Genomic DNA, 21,639 nt, shown 5'->3' on the forward strand with positions numbered 1-21,639 from the left:
ATTGTGTTCGTCCATGCTGCTCCCCTCGATTTGCATAGCAACCCTGGGAGGCATGTGGGTCAGGCATCACCGGCCCGGTTTGGCAGCCAGGAAAGCGGCTGCGCGTGATTACGGTTAGGCGGCCACGAGGGGCGGCGCTGGACCACGAGGCAGGTCTCCCGGGCTGGCGAGGGCGCGCCCTGTCCTGAGAGCCGGGCCAGTGTTTTCTGGGCTCGCCACGCGAGGAAAACGGCAACAACAACGCTCAGTACTAGGAAGTGTAACTTTCCTCCAGAAAATCAATGGAGAATAGATAACAGACAATGGGGAGATTCTCCAGCAGTTTCGTCTGTACCGCCATCTAGGGACTCTCCGAGGCGGTGCATCTGAAAGGCCCTCCCATAAGCTCCAAATCCTGCCTGGAAACACAGATGGCCAATGGAGCTGTGTCTCTGGGCAAAGCTGTCTGCGTACGTGATTTCAGGAGCGATCAGACCCGAGCTGCCCTGCATCCACAAACCAAGCAAAATCAAGCCTCCTGAATCATTAAACAATGTAGGGAGGGACTTCCCTGGTGGTCCGGTGGTTAAGACTCTGAGCTCCCAATGCAGGGGGCCCGGGGTTGACCCCTGGTCAGGGAACTAGATCCCACATGCTGCAACTAAGACCCGGTGCGACCAAATAAATAAATAAATATTTAAAAAAAAAAAAAAAAAAAAGACTGTTTACACAAGGTAGGGGTTTGTGTTCCCTTCCTCACATCCTCACATCCTTGTCTTACTTTCTTCCCATCAGCTGCTTTGGCCTTTAATCACTCATCTTTGCGTACTTGTTTACTGCCTTTCTCCTCCGCCATGCTGCAGGTTCTATTAGGGTCAGGCTGTTCCCTGGCCTGGTGTAGAGTCGGCTGAATTTAGGATACGGTACCGAATAAATGGATGAATAAACTGCTACTTCTCTTGCTGTAAGGCTAGTGATCCGTAAGGAAGACAGAACCTCTCATTTAGGGCGACAGATCAGAAACCAGGGAGTGAGGGGACCTAGGGAGAGACGGTGTCATGTTCGAAAAGAAATATTCAATACCGTCATCTGCTTTCATGGGAAACAACACACAGACGCACCTGCTGTTCTGTAACAGAAGCTACACAACAGGAGCTGGCTGGTAATGCAGGAGTTAAAAAAGGGTGGAAAACACTGTATAGACCCCAGAAAAGCAGACAAAAAATTTTTAACTTGTAAAGAGTTCAAAAGACTTCTAAAATGAGTAACTGATCTTTAAGCACTAAAAAGGATGTTTCCTGCAAAGTAAACCTGAGCATTGGCTCAGTCAGGAAAGAAGCAATTCTAGTGGCGTGAAGAAAGCTAAAACAAACAAAATAAAAAAAAGTAAACACAACATCAAACAAACTCAAAAGGGAGGCGAGATGAACAGGTGGGGAGGCGACTCGGGCGGCCAGTTTTCTCCCCTGAACTCTGCCAGGGCCTGTGAGAATAAGAAAAAAACACCCTAAACCACATTTGCCACTAATATGGGCTATTATGTCCAATTATCCTCTAACACTTTTTCTTAAAAATGTAGGTCTGGATTTCCAAAGCTGCTATAAATAGCTCTGAGGTTAAATCATTAGAAGGTCTTCTAGAGGAGGCAGGGTGTACTGTGCAGCTCTTACCAGGGGTTCACCTGCCTGGTGGGGGGGGGTTCCCTGCATTTCCAACAGCCTCTTGGTCACTCAGTTAGACATTTTGCTCTACCTTCAACGTTAGTGGCCCCACCTGAGCACCTCACTGTCACCGGCTCCTCATTGTCACCGTTCGGGGAGGCCCCTGAGGCCTGCAGCTCAGAGGTGTGGCCAGCACATGGCCAGAACTCGGGAAGCCCACACATGTGACAACGCCGTGCATCGCAGAAGCCACGGTGCCCACTGTGGTCCCTCCTCACCTCTGCATTGTCAAGGGTCAGCTCCAGTGTAGCCTCATCCAGAAGCCTTCTCTAACCCACCCTTTGCCCTGGAGCAACTGCTTCTACCTCTGCACACACAAGGCTGAATGGCACTATATACTCTCTATCCTGCGCTAGAAATACACTCTCTTCTCCATCCCAGGCTGGAAACCTCCTTAGAACAAGATGCACATTATCTGTCTCTCTCAGCACCTGGCATGGTCTGGGCACAGTCTATGGAATCAACTCAGGGTGTAAGTCAGGAAGGTTCTTCTTAAATGTCCTTGTACCTTTGGTTTTTAGTAAAACGGAAAACCCAGAGGTCTTCCATGCTGGGAGAGCAAATAAAAGTACAGCTTTGAAACGTCAAAGAAAAAACGAGACCCAGAGATGGCTTAAAACAATTATCCTGGCAGTTTTTGGAAAAAATTGTCTGCAGAAATATTATACACATATTCTAACAGGCCATATATAAGTGTTGACGAAAGGAGTCAAAGACAGAGTTAATACAGACAACTCTGGACGATACAAATGAAAAACTTACTATTTTCTAATGGTTTCCATAGTATCGAGCTTATTAAAAGAGCAGAAAGCTTAGGTCACTTAAAAAGTAGATAAAGATGCAATATGTTTATTTAGAGAAGAACTGTATGTGTAGGAGGAAGGAGCTATTATCATCTCCACGCTCAGGTGGGGAAACAGAGGCACATCGTGGAGCAGGGGAGCACGTGGGGGGGAGCACGTGGGGGAAACCACGGTAGGTCAGCCCCAAAGCTGGCAGGATTCCAACACACACTGATGCCGCGCATGACACAGTGCTACACATGGAACATGCGTGAGCTACTCACGCGTCCTTCAGTCTCCTTCCAGGACACTGATCATTAAAGAGAAAAGTGCTGAACTCAAGGGGCTTAGGGCTGGCTCTTTTACTCATACGTTCTTACGTGCAAGACGCACAACAAGGATTTCCTCTGCTTCCCTTTCTACACCCTGGCAGTCAGGCGACTGGGCTGGTGAGCCCGTGCCAGGGGCCACTGCTGAGGACAGAAGCCACAGACGTACTCTCGGCCCGTACGAGGTGACACGTGTGTAACGCTTTAAGAAGGCCGGAGAGAGACCGACAAAAATAGGCTAAACAGACCAAAACCCACTCACAAAAAATACAAAAATCCAGAAAATTCAACACCAGTGAAGGATGGTGGTCCCCGGGAAGCTTTAAAATCGAGCTTATCATTCATTTACTTGACGAATCCTTTGAGTTAAAGGTGCCCACATCATGTCGGGTTTCACCACCCAGAGCACCTGCTGATTTACCAGACTTGGGCGGCTCTACCCTGGTTCCTGTTCCCCAAGGGACTCTTTTTTTAAAGCTGAGGAGTTGCAGTGGCTCCAAGGCCAGCCGCAGTATCCTCCCTGGGGCACTGACTAGGTGCCAGGCACTGAGCCGAAAGCTTCCCGTCCTTCTCACGAACCTCCACAAAAATCTCATGTCAAGCACAGTCTGTGTCATGGCTGTGTGAAAGGCATGGCGTTCTACCATGGGAGGAAACTGCAGTTCTGCAGCTTAAGATGACTTAAAAACATAGTTAAAGCAATGGATCAATCCATCATCCAAACCATAAGTAAGCAACACTGTGGTCAAGCTCCTGCTCTGTGGGAGGCATGAGGCTCCTGTCTTCTTCCCTACTCTCGAGACATCTGTGGAGTCACAGCCTAACAGTCCTGACAGGAGTCCCTCCCGGTAGTTTCAGGGCTCTGCATTTTACAAACTGTTTTCTCATCTATTCTCTCACTGGATTCTGATGACAACTGCACGAGGAAGACGAGACAGAGATGGACCCTCGTCCTCAACATGGAAAAGAAGAAACCAGAAGATCTGGCTGATAAGTGCTGCGGCCTGCTTTAATTTTCTATCCTGTTTCAGCCACTGTGTGACCTGGAGGGGATTCCTTAACCTTTTCAGGGCTCCGTTTCCTTAGCTGTACAAACAGTGGCAAATCGCATTCATCTTTCAGCATCTTTCTAGCTCTAAAACAAACAAACAAACAAAAAATTCCAGGTTCTGTGACATGATTCTAGCTTAAAGATGAAGAACAAACCAATCTTGGCAGTCCTGAAGAGTACGAGGTCTCAGTCAAGACACAGTGCGGTGGGGGGCTGGGGATCACGAGGGAGAAACTTCTGCATACTTAATTTTGTAGCTTTGATTTCACCTCGCTGGACTTCACTTCTGAAGAGGGGTCAGGCAGCAAAATGTTTCGAAGGCTTAAGGGCGGTGAGTTTGGGATTCTGCACTGTTGAGTCGTCCAGCTCTGACTCAGGCTCTGCCCGGATCGCCATCTAGGTCAAACTTTCTAGGGTTTCAAGAGGCAGCTGGGGATTTTTGAAAATATTCTTGAGCTGGATTCAGAATAATTCTTTCTATCTTTCCCCGCTGTACTCCTCTCATTAGTGGAAACTTCATCAGTTGCTTCTGCCTCACCAGAACCCATCATCCTTCCGACCCTGAAGTTCACGGTGTGGAAGTGACTCGTGCTGCAAGCAGACACCTCTGCTTTACCTCCACGGGAAACTAGCAAGCCAAACAGCAAGACACCCTTGTTTCATGCAAATGGTTCAATCCGCTCAACAGCAGGAAAGGAAGAAAATGTAAGGAAAACAGAGGAGAATTGTCTCTGCACTGAGCATCCGCTGAACGTCAACGTTGTCTTCCAGGAACTCCACTTAAGCGTTATCACTTTTCCAAACGTAAGGGCGTGCGCGCCAAGCTGCCTGCGGAACCATCTCCCGTTTCAAGTCCCTTATAAAAGTCACAGGGAGGCTGTGCTTCTTGTGTCTCACCTGCTCAGGCCAAATCTCCGCATCCGATGTCCTGCGAGGAGCAGCCTGGAAGGACACTCTGACTTTAGCAGGGAGGGATGTTTACGTTCAATTATGGGATTTTGGAGGGTGGGGAGGGGGAAAGCAGCCTCTCCTTCGCTGACCACGGTTGCTGTGGCCAAGTCTCTAAGCACTTGTTTCAGCAGCTGGATCGCTAAGTAAATCTGGTCTTTGTCTTCTGGGCCTTTGGTAAAGAGCTGATTAGAATTTATTCAAGGCAGCAGAGAGATACTTGGCACTGAGTCAGTATATTTTATGGGTTTCTGTGTCCCCTTGAGATAAAACTACAGAAAGGGGTAGAGGGAGGTGAGGGGGCCTCCTGGGCCCTAGAATCCTGGCGTCACTCCCCCCGTAGACCTTTTCCAAGATTCTCAATGACCTGGAGGCTCTCTGATAGGTCATCACCACTTTTTTGGTAACTGCCATCAGGGAATACAGACCCTTGCAAGGTAACTTTTCATGGTCCCCCTTAGGGTGCAGAAAGGGACTCTGTGCTCTCTGCAGACTGCTACCCTGATGGGGAACACGGGCCTCTTACAGCACAGATCTGCCCCTTGATACGCCAGTGATTTAAGAGGAACACTCTAGCGTCATGTATGGAGGGGTCAGAACAAGGCTGGCGGGTTAAAGCTTTGGCTTACGTGTGCTGTTGCTGTTCCGGCCACTGGTTATCTCTGGTGAGTACTGTTCGTGCCCGAGCCTTATTTTAACTTTCTCCACTATTTTATAATCTGTGAGGCCATTTGGGGTCTAAGAACACTGCTCCCATTTATAACACTATTTCAATGGAGAATAAGCTCTGAAAAAACACTGTTTTGCATAAAGCTCACATTCCCCAGAAAATAGCCCCAGTGTGATTCAAATAGGCACAGCACTGTGCACGGGGGCCCTCGAACCTGCGCCAGCACGCGCGCAGCACACAGGGAGGACCCTGCGCTCGGGTCTACTGGCGGAGACCAGACCCGAAGCCATGGCTCTGGGCACCTCTCGAACCTCCCCAGGCAGGGTGACCCCTTAATGTAATTCCTTCTGCGTCTCGACCAGTCCCCATGTAGGTGGGAATACATGGGCTTCCTGTGCAGGCTGTTCTGTGGATTCGGGGAACAGGGTGGGGTCTTGGTGGACTGTCATCCCGGCACGAGCCCCGTGGGGGCATTTGACAATCGCCCTCCTCTAGTAAGACCCTGCCCAGGGTGGTGTCTCCTGGAAACCACTCCTCACCAGACAGCACAGGAGTGTGGGCTGAGGTCACACAGGACCTGGGTGAGGATCCCTAACCCCCGAGAATCTCAGGCCAATTACTCAACAGCCCTGAACCAGTCCCGTCTGCCTGGTGCCAGCAACTGTCCTACTTACCTCGTTCTGTGAGCCTGAAAAGAGAGGTGCTGGGCTTAGGGCCTCTCGTCAAGCAAGGGCTTCATAACTACGAACATCACGGTTACTATATTTTAGTTCAGAGGAAAGACACTTCTCAAAGAAGAACTGAAATTCCACCCCATATTACACAGGAAAGAGCACCGGTTTTGCCACGTAGACCTTGGATGAACCCTCAACCCCACCACTTACCGGCTGCATGACCTTGGGCAAGTCACTCTACCTCAATTTCCTCATCTGTACAATGGGCACAAAAGCACACACCTCACAGGATGGTGTGAGAGTCACACAAGACAAGGCACCCAGAGTGCCCGTAACACTACTTCTCGGCTGGAACGTGGCAGACGGCAAGGTCCCTGTTTCAAGCTGCCCTGATATCACAGCCCACACTCTGCCACTCAAATGCACCTCAGAATTCCTACCTCAAAGCTGGGTCCACTCCCAGCTATGAGGATGGAGTCACGAAGCCCCTCCCACAGCTCGTACCTTTCACGGCGTTTCTAGGCGGCAGCGGGGGCGCCTCTGCAGTTGGTGACGTGGGCGAGTCTGTGCTTGTGGAGACGAAGATCTGGTTGGTGAAGGCGCCGTAGGAGAGCCGCTGCTTGTCCCGCGGGGTGCTGAAGCCTGGCAGCGAGAGCTTGTCCTGGGGGGAGAGGCTGGAGGAGTGGCAGAAGCTCTGAGGTCTGGGCGAGCGCTCCTTCTTGATGGGGCTCGGCTGGCAAGTGAAGTAACAGTGCGGTGGGTCAGCTGATAGTCAAGGACGATGCTTTGGGCGTACGGAGGGGTCTGCGGGGTAGGCTCAGGTGGGGGTCTGGGCTCTACATTTTGGGGGGTCAGTCACACGGAGGCCTAAGAGCCACGGCACAGCACTCTGAGGATGGAGCCACAAAGGGCAACATCCAGAGAGTACACGTCTGATTCTCCTGTCACTACCAGGGTCCCACTAGGGACAGGATGGTTTAGGGATCACCGTATTCAGAGGTATAAGGTCACAGATTTAACCTTTACTCCACAAATACCTCCCCGTGCAGGACACATTCACCAACATCTGAACAGTGTCCTCCCCCCGTCCCGTCTGAAATCTACTACATTGAATTTGCCTTCCCAGCTCAGCCCTTTAATGTTGAAGCTCTCCATCCTCTCGTCTTTCATTTTACATCCTCTTAAGAAGGAACCTCGCCCACGCCCGTGGCCAGGACTGCCACCTAATGCTGATGACACAGGCCTGTACATCCAACCCCCACCTCTTGGCTTCCAAACACTTTCAACCACCTGTGACGGTTCACTAGTGTTCACACTCCACCGACAGCATCCGCACCAAGTTAGAACCTCAGCGGCACTGAGAGCCACCCGGGCCTGCACAGAAAGCTCAGAAGTGCCCCTCGGACCCACCCCTCATGCAGGCTTCACCAGCGCCCCTGAAGCACTGGCCTCCTGAACAGCCCCTGCCTCCAGTCTTCTGGCTCCAGTCCATTTTCCACGCTGCAGCCAGAGCTGCTAGGAAAGCCTAGCAGCTGACAACAAAGCTGCTGACCTGTGCCCGCCTGGCTAAAAGCTGAAGGGCCAAACTTGGCCCCAAACCCCTTCATGCCCTTCCTGGTCTGGGGTGCCTCTGCAGGGCAGCCTCCTGCCTCTCCCCACCCAGCACATGCCAAGGCACCTCCTCACACCTCATCCCAACCGGTCCTCTGATGTCCAGGCCCCACGATGACCCCCGGCCTTTGCACATGCTGTTCTCCCTCCCCGGAAGGATGCATTCTTCCCACTTCCTTGCCTGGCAAGCTCCTCCCCACACTAAGAAACCCATCTCCTGTGGTGCTTCCTTGATCAGGTCTTCACTGCTCGCCAAGGCTAGGGCAGCCGCTCTGTCCTCTGAATACTTCTCAGGAATTTCCCCAACTCTTACTATAACGGTTATCTTGACTGTATTGTAACTGAGCGCCTCTTAAAGTGGTGAATGCCTTTAGGACATCTTGGTATGACCACCTTTGACTACTCCTTACATCCTGCCTGGGAAAGAGAAACCAGTGGATCCACATCTGATGAAAAATGCATGCGTGAACCTTCAGAGGGAGCAACTGACAAGGGATTCATCCAAAATATACAAACAGCTCATGCAGCTCAGTATCAAAAAATAACCCAATCAAAAAAACGGGCAGAAGATCTAAACAGACATTTCTCCAAAGAAGACACACAGACGGCCAAAAAGCACATGAACAGATGCTCAACATGACTAATTATTAGAGAAATGCAAATCAAAACTACAATGAGGTATCACCTCACAGTCAGAATGGCCATCATCAAAAAATCTACAAACAAATGCTGGAGAGGGAGTGGAGGAAAGGGAACCCTTCTGCACTGTCGGTGGGAATGTAAATTGGTACAACCATACAGAGACAATATGGAGGTTCCTTAAAAATCTAAAAATAGAACTACCATATGACCCAGCAGTCCCACTCCTGGGCATATATGCGGAGAAAACCATTAATTCAAATGATACATGCACCCCAATGTTCACTGCAGCACTACTTACAATAGCCAGACATGGAAGCAACATACATGTCCATCAACAGAGGAATGGATAAAGAAGATATGGTACATACCTACAATGGAATATTACTCAGCCATAAAAAAGAACAAAATTATGCCATTTTGCAACAACATGGATGGACCCAGAGATTGTCATTCTGAGTGAAGTAAGTCAGACACAGAAAGACAAATATATGATAGCGCTTATATGTGGAATCTAAAAAAAGGGTACAAATGAACCTTCAGAGGTAATTAAGAACTACCTATGATACTCACAAAGAACTTGGTTTAATCCCCGATACTGTCTTTAGTTGCTGCGAGACTTCAGAAAAATCACATAATTTCCTGCGTCAGTTTCCTCTTCTGTAAAGTGGGGGCAATGACAACACCCCAGTGGGCTTTTGGTAGAGATGATGGGAGGTGACACACGTGCTTGCTGCTGCCCAGCTCATAGTTACTCAATCAGTGACAACTTGCTATTTATTAACTAGCTGTTATAAGGGCTAATTTTATGTGTCAACCTAAGACTGCAAAGCACAGGGGTTAGCTCAAACACCAGTCTACATGTTGCTGTGAAGGTATTTTTTAGATGTGATTAACGTTTTAGGTTAGAATTTGAGCCACAGGGGTGGGCCTCGTTAATTAGTTGAAGGGCTTAAGAGGAAAGACTGAGGACCCCTAAAGGAAGAAGGCATCCTGTCTCCAAGCAAACTCAGGACTGTACCATCAACTCTTGCTGGAGTTCCCAGACTACTGGCCTGCCCCAGAGTCACGTGAGCCAATTCCTTAAAATGAATTTCTGTCTCTACACACACACACACACACACACTCTGCTGCTTGTTTCTCTGGAGAACCGTGACCAATACGGCTATTAAGCGGCACCCAACAAGGATCAGAGGCTAAACAAAGAAAATGGCCCTGTTGCATCAGGTCATAAGACCAAAATCAACCTCACAAAGAACGGCTCTTATCTGCAGCGTGGAGGAGACCTGGAGGAGGGCTTAGGGACCCAGAGGCGTGCTTTACACTCACTTTGTCGTCCAGCTCATCATCGCTTTCGTCCATCTCCTCCTGTCGAAGGTTCCACTCATATTCTACGTGGACATGTGGATTGAACTTTCCAGATTTCGCCTGGGAAAGCTGAAAGTAACAGCAGGTGTAACTGTTTTAATTTAAATGCCAGACACCCCGACATTACATAAACACTGAGCAAATCCCACCTCATTCCTGGTTCCACATTAATCACAAGTAGCTGTACGGTACGCAAAACTCTGAGGACACAAACGGGACTGCCACAGGACACACTTAGAGGAATTGCAAAGAATTACAGGTGGAGCGTTTTCAATTTTGATAACAACTTGTCTCCAAAATTAAAAGCTTCCTTAATATTATTAAAATAAGCCTCAAAACTGCAAATTCCTGGCTGGAAGGCAAAATCAGAGTTAGTGAAGTACAAGAGGTAGGCCTTTAAAGTCAGACAGTCCCGGTTCCACTCGTGGCCCACTTTCTTAGTCATAAAATGGGGCAGGAATAACTCCAACTTCCTCAAAGGATTCTTGTAAAAAGAGAGACATACAACTGCTGGGCCTGGGTACTTGGCACTTAGCAGAACCTCAAGGAATGTAACTTATCTTTCCTATCTTACTCTTTGCTGTGGTTAAGAGAACCATGCTCTATGCAAAGGCCCACAGGTATAAGTCAGAACTAGTGGGACTGGAGCAGGTGAGTATGTGCACAGGATGGGGAGGGGAAGGCAGGGCACCGGACACTGTGAACACCATCACGCTCTGAACTTTACTTGCCTAATTTTTGGAATTGGCTTCCCAAATAATTCTTTTTTTTTTTTTTTTAAATTATTTTTTTTTTCGGCTGTGCCACACATCTTGCGTGATATCTTGGTTCCCTGACCAGGGATTGAACCCAGGCACGGCAGTGGAAGTGCAGAGTTTTAACCACTGCACCGCCAGGTAATTCCCCAAATAATTCTTTACAGTTAAGCTACAGAGAAAGACTAATGGTCTGGCAAATAAAAAAAGCAGCACCTTGGGGACGTCCCTGGCGGTCCAGTGGTTAAGACTCTGTGCTTCCAATGCTTGGGGCGTGGGTTTGACCCTTGGTCAGGGAAGTAAGACCCCCCCGCCTGCCATGAGGCACAGTCGGGAAAAAAAAAAGCAGCCCCTCAATCCACAAGTTTTCTGGTAACAAGACCTCTCAAGTGCCTTTTAGCTGCTACACTGTAACTGCAATCAAAAGACGTGGATGACAAATTTATCACTTAACCATTTTTTCAAATGTAGCCTGAGTGCTTGTCTGAATTTCTTTAGCCCGCGTTCAAAAAAGAAAAAAAAAAAAGACTCTGCTTCTCTCACTCCGGTGTTGGTTTCTGATAATGCCCTTAAAAGGCAGCTGGTCTAACCCGTCTCCCACTCTCACTATGCTTACCAGATCTTCACACTGGGTGGCCTTCAGTCTCTTTGCTATGTCAAGGGCAGTCTCTCCAGCCTGGTTAACTAAAATCAAGGGAATAAATGTGCATGATTACCTAAGATACATCTTGAAAAAGCAAAGAGCAGTTCTCAGGTGACGATGGGACAGGCGCGTCTCGGTTTCAGCCAGCCCAACGCTCTCCCCGTGGTTAGTAACAGACACGTGGCCACACTTACCGACATCCACAGTGGGCTTGCTCCTGAGAAGCAGCTTCAAACACTCAGGTTTACCATACATACTGCAGTAATGCAGAGCCGTGTTCCCCAGGGCTGTCTGCTTATCCAGGTTCCCACTGAAAAATGAAAGGATTGGAAAAAATGACTTGCTCTATAACTTAAAACTACAGGTGAACCACTTTTTCCCGTGCTAACGACCAAGTCAAGTGTGAGACCCGCTTCTCATAAGGAGAGGAGATGACGATGTTTCTAACATGACGCCTCAGTTTATAAGCAATATGATGACAAGAGCCAGCATTGAGTGCCTGCTGTGTACAGAACAGACACACGTCTCAGCTCACTTAATCTTCACAACCATCTGAAGGGGTAGGTATATTATAACCTTTATCTTTCAGATGAAAACAGGTACAGAGAGGATGAAGTGCTTGCTTTCGAGATTATCAAGATGCAGATAATGGGGCAGGGATGTGAACACAGGCAGTGTGTCTGTGGAGCCAATGGTCGTAACCACTACACTGAACCATGTCTACGGAAGAGGCTGGGCATGTGTACAATCTGGCTGGTGTCGAGGCACCGTTCTTTGTATGTGGGTTCAAATCCCTCACTATTTTGATCATTCTCCTCTGGATGAGGCTCCAGTTTCTCCCCCAAATCGGAAGCTTACAGAGCTACCCAATAAAGAATCCAGCAGGTCCAAACCTCCTGTGTTCAGCATTATTCTCCTATTAGTACGTCCTAAATTGAATCAGCTATTGGGTCAGCCATGCACACTGATGTTTCACAATGAACTTAAGAACAACAGAAAACTCACAGATCTGTTAACTTGTGCTATGAAATCTCCTCTCTTTCAACCTACCTTAATGCAGCAGGTTTTGGACACAGAGTTGGGATTTTATATTTCTCTAGGCCACGGGTTGGCCAACTATCGCCCACCGGCCATATCTGGCCCTCTGCTTATTTTTGTAAATAAAGTTTTATTGGAACATGGCCATGTTCACTTGTTTACATACTGATTACAGCAGTTTTCACGCCACGATGGTGGTGTTGAATGGGTGGGACAGACACCTCATGGCCTGCAAAGCCTACAACAGTACCTGGCTCTTTACAGAAAAAGTTTGTTGAGTCCCGATCTAGGCCACATATAGGGCTGGTTTCTGTTAACTCACAAGGCATGTTCAGAGAAAACAAAAACCGTACCAGTTTTGTACAAGGAAGTCAACCAAATGGAGAGATGTCTGGTCTGCAGTTCGGACTGCAAGATGAAGGGCTGTCTCCCCAAGCTCCTAAAAGGAAAGGATGAACAGAGTGGTCAGATGCCCCAGTTTGCCTAGATAGGCTACATTTACGCCAGCCGCCCCAAAGTAATTATTAACAGCAGCACCTTTCACTCATAAATTGTCCTGATTTAGATACGGTCACTTAATGTATCACAGTCTCATTCTGTGGCGTTACAACAAAACGAGCCATCTTTCAAACTGATTTCCTGCATCCCTCTTCTTCCTGATATTAGTGAAGCCGTACCTGTCCGGGTTCCAGCAGCGGTTCCATTAGCTCTACCCCCTCTGCATAGACTTGAATTAGTGCAAGTAAATCCCTGGATTTGATGGCCTCAAGCAATTCGTTCAGTTTAGCTGATGAAGATGAACAGGTCTTCCGTGAAAATCTATGATCTACATACTTTGCAGTGATATATTCCTTCCGTACGGTCCTAAAATAGAGCAAAGCAAAATGAACTAAGACTTATTTTCCAAGAGCTAAGAAAGATTTACATTTTTCTGACAAACAGTTCTCTCTGAGAAGAGTTATTGTAATTAAGATACACTTCTCTTCAACATTCCAGCAAACCGGGTTTAGACCAAGTTTATTCCAGCAGAGACAGAAAGAAGAAACTGACAGGGAACTGAGGCTTAGCAAGGTTGTCACTGAAGCTAGGGAAGGACACAGGTGGTGGTCTCTCCTGCCATGGACAACACGCCCAAAGCCTGAGTGGGCCTGGTGCATTTCTCCTTCTCTTCAGGACCTACCCCTTCCCCACTTCAGTTCAAGTGGTTCTGAGCCCACCTCCCAGCTGCAGGGGTGAGTCTATGACCTAAGTGGCCTGATGGCCACCTTTGGGGAAAGGCTGAAATGGACGTTGGCTCAGAGGAAAGGAGAGACAAGAGTCAGGATAGTGAGCTAGGGTCCAGATGATACTGTCTGACATCCTGGATCCAGCTGTACCTGAACTCACCCTTCGAGTTTCCCCATTTCATGAGCCAATTAATAAAAAAACAATGAATAGATCTTGGGTTCAAATCCTAGTCCTACAGCAAATCAGCTGTGCAATCTTCGGTAAACTACTTAATCTTCATGAGCTTCAATTCTTTGTTATTTTTTCTCCCCCCATCTGAAAATAGGGACAATAATTCACTAGCATATCTTGAATTAAAGAACATACAGCACGCTGTGCTTCCCTCTTTCCAAGGGGGCTCTGATTCATAGGACATAAAGTTTCTCGCTCAGAAACAGGCACTCCATGTGTGGTAGCTGCTACTGTTTCCCACGCCCCACAGCCAGGAAACGCTGTTTAAAATCATGCTGATGCCTTTTTCTTTCACTCTGGGTTTCTTTCATTCCTCGGCAAAGGGCTGGGCTGCTTGATGGTGGCACAGAGCCTTTGGAGACTTGCAGATTCCGCTCAGGAACCAAGATCGTACACTCAAGAGTGTCCTTTATGCTCAGGCCAGAGTCCTTCTAGAATGGTCACTGTCGGATGAGGTGGAAGACTTCCAGATACCTGAAGGGATGGCCTAAGCCTGGCTTCTGAGACTTGCTGCATGTGCCTTATGTCAAGTTCAGCAGGCAGCTACCGTGTGGTAGATCAGAGCTGTGTGGAGCATCAGACTTAAGAACTAGACAGCTTAATTCAAGTCTGATACCACTCGCTATCTTCATGACCCTGGATAAATCAGGTTCTTGCTCTGCCTCAGTTTCCTCACCTGTAAAGTCCTAGCAATCATACCTGCCTTACTTGCTACCTTCCAGGGAAGCGAGAGCACAGGTATGGAACAAAGAGTGGTGCACAATTATGGGCTCATTTCTAAGCTTCCTTTCTACTGTTATCCAAGGGGGTAGGACTAGGATCCACGGTGGAAAGTTACAGGGAGGTTAAGCTTAAGCTGCAGCGAGCTCTGCAGGTGGGCTCCTGTGGCTGGAAGCAGCACGCAGATGCTACCTGATAATCCAGCAGGAGAGACGCAGAGGGCACTGAGGTCACCTTGAAGGTCACCTCCAACCCTGGGTCTGCAATTCTGTGGCTGCGGGAAGTGTCTGAGCTCTCATTAGGCAGGTGTGTTTAACTCTTTCTGGGCTCTCAGAGTTACTTCTATCTAGTCACATCTAGTCCCCTGGCAACAAAAGGTTTCCTGATATGGGGCAGCAGGGAGGGTGGGAAACAGACTTGTCTGAAAGTCTGGACGCCAGAGCTCTAGATGAGAGACAACTCTCCCCTTTCGTTCCCCACCAAAGCCAGTCCTTCCTACCTACCCTGGCTCAGGTAATAGTACTGGCCATCTACCTAGACGCTCAGGCCAAAAACCGTGGGTGTCGTCCCAGTAGTTCCCTACAACACCCCGTACTTCAGCTGATGAGCAACCCCTCGTGGTTCTCCCTTCAAAATACACTGAGAATGGAACCACTTTTCACCACCTCTGCCGCTACCATCTTAGTGCGATTTATCTTTGTTTCTCAGTGGATGTGGTAGAAGTTTCTCTTCAGTCTGTTTCCACCCAACCCCTCATAGTCCGCCCTTCACTCATCAGCCACAGCTGGGTTTCTCGACCTCCGTCCTACTCCCATTCTGGCTGCATAACCCTGTTATGGACGGCGATCCCGTGCACTGTGGGACATTCAGCAGCATCCCTGGCTTCTGTCCTCTGGAAGCCAGCGGCGCCTGCCCAAGTCATGACGACATAACGTCCCAGACACCGCCAAGTGTCCTCTGGGGGCAAAAGTGCCCTCACTGAGGACCAATGAGCCACAAGGATTCATTTAAAAACACAACTTATCATGTTGCTCCCTTTGTTTGAAACCTTCTAATTACACTTAGAATAATAAAATCCAAGAACATTCCATGACCTCCGGGGCCCTACGTGTCTGGCCCTGTCTCCGTGCTAAGTCCCAGCACTCTCCTCCTGGCTCAGTTCCCTGCAGCCTCACCTGCCTTCTTGTTATCAAGTGGATGCGCCAAGCTGCCTTGTTCACTACTGACTGTATCTTTAGCACTTAACAGTGTGCCTGGAACATAGAAGTGGGAGGGATTTAATCACACATTACAGGAGATTCATGCCATTCCTCTAGGCCACTGTCCAAGTGAAAGAATGACAAAAACAATGATGATGATGGTGCTGACAGCAGCAGTAAGGACCCACTACACGCCCAGCGCTGCCCTAAGCGCAACTCTCTAACCCCTTGAGTCCTCCCCAAACCCTAGGGGGTTGGCACACTTTTCAAATGCGGAAACTGAGGCTCAGACAGTCGAAGCTACTTGCCCGAGGTCACAGGATGGGAAGTGGATCTGAACTCCCGGAGTCTGGCTCCAGAGAGATTTGGAGAATCACCAGCTCTTTGACACTGAGGGCCTGACGGAGCCCACAGAGCTGACGGGGCAGTGCTGATGCGGCCTCCTACGTGAGAAGCAGGAACCAAATCCACGCTGTTACGACATTTATCCTAAAGTAATGCCTTCGAGGTTTGGGTCATGTAAACACTCAAAAAACGCTGGTGTGGGCAAGACTGGGCCGTGTATGTGCTTCAGCTCTTGCTGTTACCACGCTGGTGAAGTAACCCCAGATCATATTTGTTTGTGGTTGTTTTACGATCAGAGTAGCTCCGGAAAGCCCCAGTTCTCAGTGTAATTTGAGCTCATTAGTGTGAAAAAGACATCCAAGCAGTTTCTGCACTGGGACGATGCTTGAAAATTGCTGTTAAGCCAGATGCCCCCCAATATCTGTGACTTCTCTGACCCTTACCACAGCTACGACTACACAATTTATTGTTTAATTTCTTGGTTAACACCTGGCTTCCTCTCTAGGCTCCAGGTGTCACGAGGACTGGGTTTGTATCTAGTTTGTGTTTTGTCGCTTCCCCAGCATCTAACACAATATGAGGCACAGACTAAACGTACAATACGTACTTGTCGAATTCAAGAAAGAGACAACTGCCAGGAGGCCCTTCGGGGAGACCGTATCTCATGGTTTCAGGGTGAAAAAAACATGTTCCTCAAATGCACCCCATAACAGCTTTAGGGCTTTGCAAATCTGGTGCCTGAATAACCTACCACCCAGGAGGGGCTGGCGAAACACTTAGGCGGGCGCCCGCTTCACAAAGGGTTCCCTCATCACTCGAGTCGGAGTTAAATCTCGTTTCTCCGACCCATACACAGGATTCAGAATTTTCAAGCGTGAATTCAATGCAAACCTTTTCGAATAGGTTTAAAGATTCACACGACTCAACAATAAAACTGATATCAAAAAGTGAAGCACTCTTGCTACTTGCCTGGGTATTTGGCAGTGTTTCTTCAAGCAAACCCAAGTCCAAATAAATACATATGTTTATGTGTGTCCTTCACTGCCCGAACTGATTTGGTGTCTGAGGGCAGATAATGAGGAGTGAGAGTTTAGAAGCGAGGGATTAAGCAGCAGACGTAAAATTGGCTCCTGCCTTTGGACCGTGTGAATGCGCTGCGGGCGGGGGCGCCTGCGTGCACGTGGTCCCAGGCCCCCCACCCTCCCCTGCCCCAGAGGCAGTGAGCCGTCGGCACTGCTCTGCGCCTTGATGTTTTCACTTGACAGCAATCCTGGAGGTCGTCCCGGATCAGCACAGAAGGAGCGACCTCACTCCTTTTTCACACCTGCAAGGTGTTCCAGTGTGTGGCCATACCACAGAATACTTCACCCTATGTCTAGAGGTGGATACTTACTTTGTTCCTAATCCTTCTCTATTACAGAATAGGAAGAGCGTCCCAGAAGTGGGGTGGCTGAGTCAGGGTAAACAAATCTATAATGGTGATAAATACGGCTCATTTGCCCTTTCTGGCTAGGGTACCACTTTGTGCCCCCACCAACAACACAGGGGAGGAGATGTCTCTTTCCCCACAGTCTGGCTGAGTGGGGCTGTTAAGCATTTGGATTTTTGCCCACCTGAAAGGAATCTCCTGTTGCTTTTGTATGTCTCCTATTTATCACAACGTGTGATGATTAAGAGATAATTGTCCTTGTGAAGATTTATCCTTCACAGAGCAGCTGCAACTACCTAGGCAAAGGTGATGGTGAAAGTAACCGGTGCATTCCAGACATATATTTCAAAACACTTTACTTTGCTCTGCTTTTTCCTCATAATGAGGTCTCCTCTGGGGGGAAAAAAATACTATAACCACTGAGAATTTTGGGGGAGGATAGGAGAACAATTACAGAACAGTAAAGAATTAAGTACTTACATATCACTTGAAGGGGTGGGTTTCGGTGAGGGGCTGGGTAAGTTTGCTTCCATAATGTCATTAAAACTATTGTTTCCTACGTTCTTGGCCAGCTGCAACATAAACAAAACACAATATAGCAAACTCCTTACTGCCAGTTTAAAACTTTCCTATTATTTGCTTCTGAGATTTCTAAACACATATTTTCCCTCATCTGACTCAGAATACAAACTATCCACCCATCTGGTCGACAGATAACTTGCTGAGCACGTACTAGGTGCCGGGCACTGAACTTCTGAGAGCTGGAAATACAGAGATGTGTAAACCATGGGAGTGAACGGGCTAGAGGAACCATGGATAAGAAAGCTAGTAATTTTCACAAACACAACGGGATAAATGTTAGACTAGAATAGGACGTGGTCCCCTCCGCCCCCTGCCACACAAACAGAATCTGAGATTAGACAAGCAGGTTCCACATATGAATCTAGGTTAAATGCTTAACGAGCAGCAACAGCTTTTCAATCACCATCATGGATCTTTTAGATAAAGCAGATTTACCCTTACTGGACAGAAAAGAATGTAGGAGTCTCCTTTATTTTTGGGGTGCAAGTTAAGATGCTGTAGGCAATTAATGAAGAGGCCCCAGGAAGCATTTTGCTTCTGGGTTCAAGACTCATCCAGGAAAATCTGTCCTGAAGGGCTTTTGGTCATTCAGATGATTTGGGGATGGATGCGGATGCAAAGTTTAAGAAACATTCATGCGACTGGATCTCGGGTTTATCGCATAGTTAAGTGTTTAGGATTTGGACGCTTCCTGTTTCTAGATGTCAAGCTGGGTGTTCATTTACGTAAGTCAAGGAGATGCACTGACACCTCTTTCATACTAAAGAAGAATGTTTCAGGTATTAGGTGTGAGTCTTTTCTCGACCACCCTGAAGGGAACAGGAGCCATGTATCCGTTCTTCCTCATGTAAGTATTGAGGGGCTCGTGCAACACAAGACAGACCATCATTGCTTGATGGCTGCTCAGATGACAAAGGCAGCTGGCTGGCTGACCAACTGCCCTGACTCTGGGGTACTTTTCTCCAGACAAGGGGAGTGATAAGCTAGGCTTGCAGATGTTTTGAGCCTCAGGCACATTCAGGTCCCAAACAAGAGCCTTCCACCTTTAGTATAAAGCCTCTCTTACAGGCACCAGGGTTCCATTTGTGCAAGACAGGACTGATGGCCACAAGGTATAAGAGATGCCGAGTGGGCCTTCCCTTCCTTTACTTGGTGAACTGTGGGACCAATTTAACTTGGACCTGATGAGGGCTCCCTTTTTGTGTTATAAAGCTACACACTGCAAGTGCACACAATTTTTTTCCTGCCTAAAGAATATACAGGTTAAGGAGTGGTTGGTTTATGACAGTGGCTAACAGGCCACTCTCAATTTATACGTACTTTTACAAACAGTAAAAATAGAGAAAAACTCATTAGTCACTATTTTTAATGACATAAGCCACTTAGATAAAGTGAACATGTGAGTTCAACATCTAACTCCCTTTACTGCTATGACAGTGAAGCATATGAAACTAATTCCAAAAGGAAAAAAAGCAGCATAGAAAAAGCCTATCCTAAGAAGAAAAGAGCCAGTTTAGCTGAGCTAATTATAGAAATGTATGATTCGCCAGTTCTTCAATCAGGAAACAGAAACAGTCAACGTTACATACCACAAAATTTACATTTTAAAGATCTATGCAAATTCACTACATTCAGAAATTAGAATTCTTTGTACTCAGCAGAAACAAAAAAACCCCAAAGCAATATATTAATATTCATGATAGGTCACTACTTACCAAGAGTTCAGAAGTTCCTAGTTTGTCTAGTTCCAAAGACTGAATGCGAGAGATATGAACCCCCATTTCCCTGTGGATGCCAGAACATTCTATACAGGTCAAAATCCCCAAGTTGGTTGAAAGCCAGGTGGGTTCTGTGGAATGGATTTTGAAGACAAGATATCTAATTTTAGTGTGCCAACTACAGAGGAAGCTAAAACAGTAGTAAAATTTGTTAAAAATTATAAGGGAAAGATTTAAATGGAAGAAATGGAGCAGCTCGGCTAGGGGCTATGATAGAAACAGCTTGTTAGAGAGCAAATTTTCAGACAAATTTTAAAAATATCTCTTCAATACTGAACTGAAAATAAAATTCAGTGCTTCATTTTTGTGAAAATGTGAGAAAGACTTTTCCCAGGAGGCTTAGGAAACATCCTGACAGTGATGGGTTGAAGGCATTCTAAGTACAGCTCACAAGGGACTGGACAGGGTTCTACAGCCGTCCTTAACCTCCAATTCGCGCTACAACACACCTTAACCCATCATCCTGGTTACGGCTGTTCCACAAGCACCTCTTGGTAATAAGACAGCTTTTTCTACAACTCCCAAGGGCCCCAAAACAGTGGCAACAAATATTTCTGTTACCAAATCTTCAGGGTTCCCTCTCTGCGGCGAGCATCTTTTTGACTGTACTTACTGCTCCCCTGCCATGTGCTGACACCGTGTGAGTCACTATCACACACGTACACAAAAGCAGAAAATGTGAGACTAGCCTCTGACGTGCTTATGGCCTGCTGTACAGAGCAGTCCACTTGCACTAGTAAAACAATAAAATCACACACCATCCCTATTATAAAACTGTACACCATCCCTATTATAACCTAAGTACTGGACAGATGTTAGCTACTGTCAGTACCTAAGTAACACAGATGCCATTTCAGAACAGAAATGTGGAGCAAGGGGACACCAGGGTGATACAGAGGTCGGGGAGGTCTTACTGAATGGAAAGAAAAGGTACTGTGTACCTGCCAATGTCACGCACACCATTTCACTAAGTCCTCGTAACAGCTGAGGTCTGTTACTTCACTTTTAGGACGAGGAAACTGAAGATCAGAGTAGTAAAGGGACTCGGCGTGAGGTCGTCCAGGCTGTGAGGGGTGGACTGGTGATGATGGACTCTGTGTCCAGTGCTCTCCCCTTACTGTCTATTTACCTGGACCTTACAGGAAAGGTGGCATTTTGGCAGGTGCCATCTGGGGAGAGCAGGTGAGAGTTTCCCAGGTAAAGCAAAGAGCGTGGGTGAAAACAGAGCAGGGACTGTTCAAGTTGGGAACGTGTTGGGTGTGTGTCTGTGTCCACGAGGAGATAAGGCTTATAAATAAGTTGTTCATTTATGTTCTACAGGAAGAGAAGGGATGTCTAACAAGCGTCTCAAGTCAGGGGGCAAATACCTGACGAGCCACAGTCGCAGCACATGTCGTTCCCCGGGAGCCGCTGGACGTCCTCGATGATGGCTTTCGTCAGGTCCTCCAAGCTGTTCTCCCCCGTGCTCTGCTCTCCACGGAAGGCCATGGTGAGGGCCTCTTCTTTGCTGTTCGTCAGGACTGATATCCACCTGTCGTCAGAAACAGGAGGAGGAGACATAAGAGTCTGGCTGGCCACTGCATTCTCCTTTCCCTGCAAAAGAATCAGTCTTCATCCAGAACTTGCAAAAGAGATCCCCTCATAGCAATAAAATGAGGTAAATGAAAGAAATTGAGAGAGAGTCAAAGAATGGAAAACAACACACAGGAGAGAGCGAGCGAGGTGAGAGGGGCAACATTAATTACCAAGGGCTTGTCCAAATACATAGGAACCTGCATTTCCATGCGGACAGAATAAAGGGAACGTCAGAATGAAGAGGACTCAGCGTGGGACCAACCCAGTGCAAGGATGAGACAGAACAGGTGAGAAAGGAACAGGAGGCAGGAAGGAGAGTTTAGCAAAAGGCATTGTTCTGTGGAA

At 47.7% G+C, this 21,639-nt stretch overlaps 1 protein-coding gene across 7 annotated transcripts in view; it reads right to left on the minus strand.

Moving 5' to 3' along the window:
- ASAP1 (ArfGAP with SH3 domain, ankyrin repeat and PH domain 1) overlaps positions 1-21,639 on the minus strand; it is a 346,314-nt gene that overhangs the window by 24,303 nt on the left and 300,372 nt on the right. For all 7 annotated transcript variants that reach the window (XR_009053673.1, XM_057734380.1, XM_057734376.1 and 4 more), the window contains 9 exons: positions 21,087-21,250; positions 19,657-19,790; positions 17,840-17,931; positions 12,886-13,072; positions 12,562-12,647; positions 11,365-11,480; positions 11,144-11,211; positions 9,734-9,841; positions 6,659-6,887 (listed from right to left, as the gene is read on the minus strand). Coding sequence is in view for 6 of the 7 variants with exons in the window: in XM_057734380.1 (XP_057590363.1) it covers positions 6,659-6,887; positions 9,734-9,841; positions 11,144-11,211; positions 11,365-11,480; positions 12,562-12,647; positions 12,886-13,072; positions 17,840-17,931; positions 19,657-19,790; positions 21,087-21,250 (1,184 nt within the window). In the remaining variant the exon portion in view is untranslated. The remainder of the gene's footprint in view (positions 1-6,658; positions 6,888-9,733; positions 9,842-11,143; positions 11,212-11,364; positions 11,481-12,561; positions 12,648-12,885; positions 13,073-17,839; positions 17,932-19,656; positions 19,791-21,086; positions 21,251-21,639) is intronic.

The sequence above is a fragment of the Hippopotamus amphibius genome, chromosome 5 (assembly GCF_030028045.1).
Source record: "Hippopotamus amphibius kiboko isolate mHipAmp2 chromosome 5, mHipAmp2.hap2, whole genome shotgun sequence".
Lineage (NCBI taxonomy): Eukaryota > Metazoa > Chordata > Mammalia > Artiodactyla > Hippopotamidae > Hippopotamus > Hippopotamus amphibius.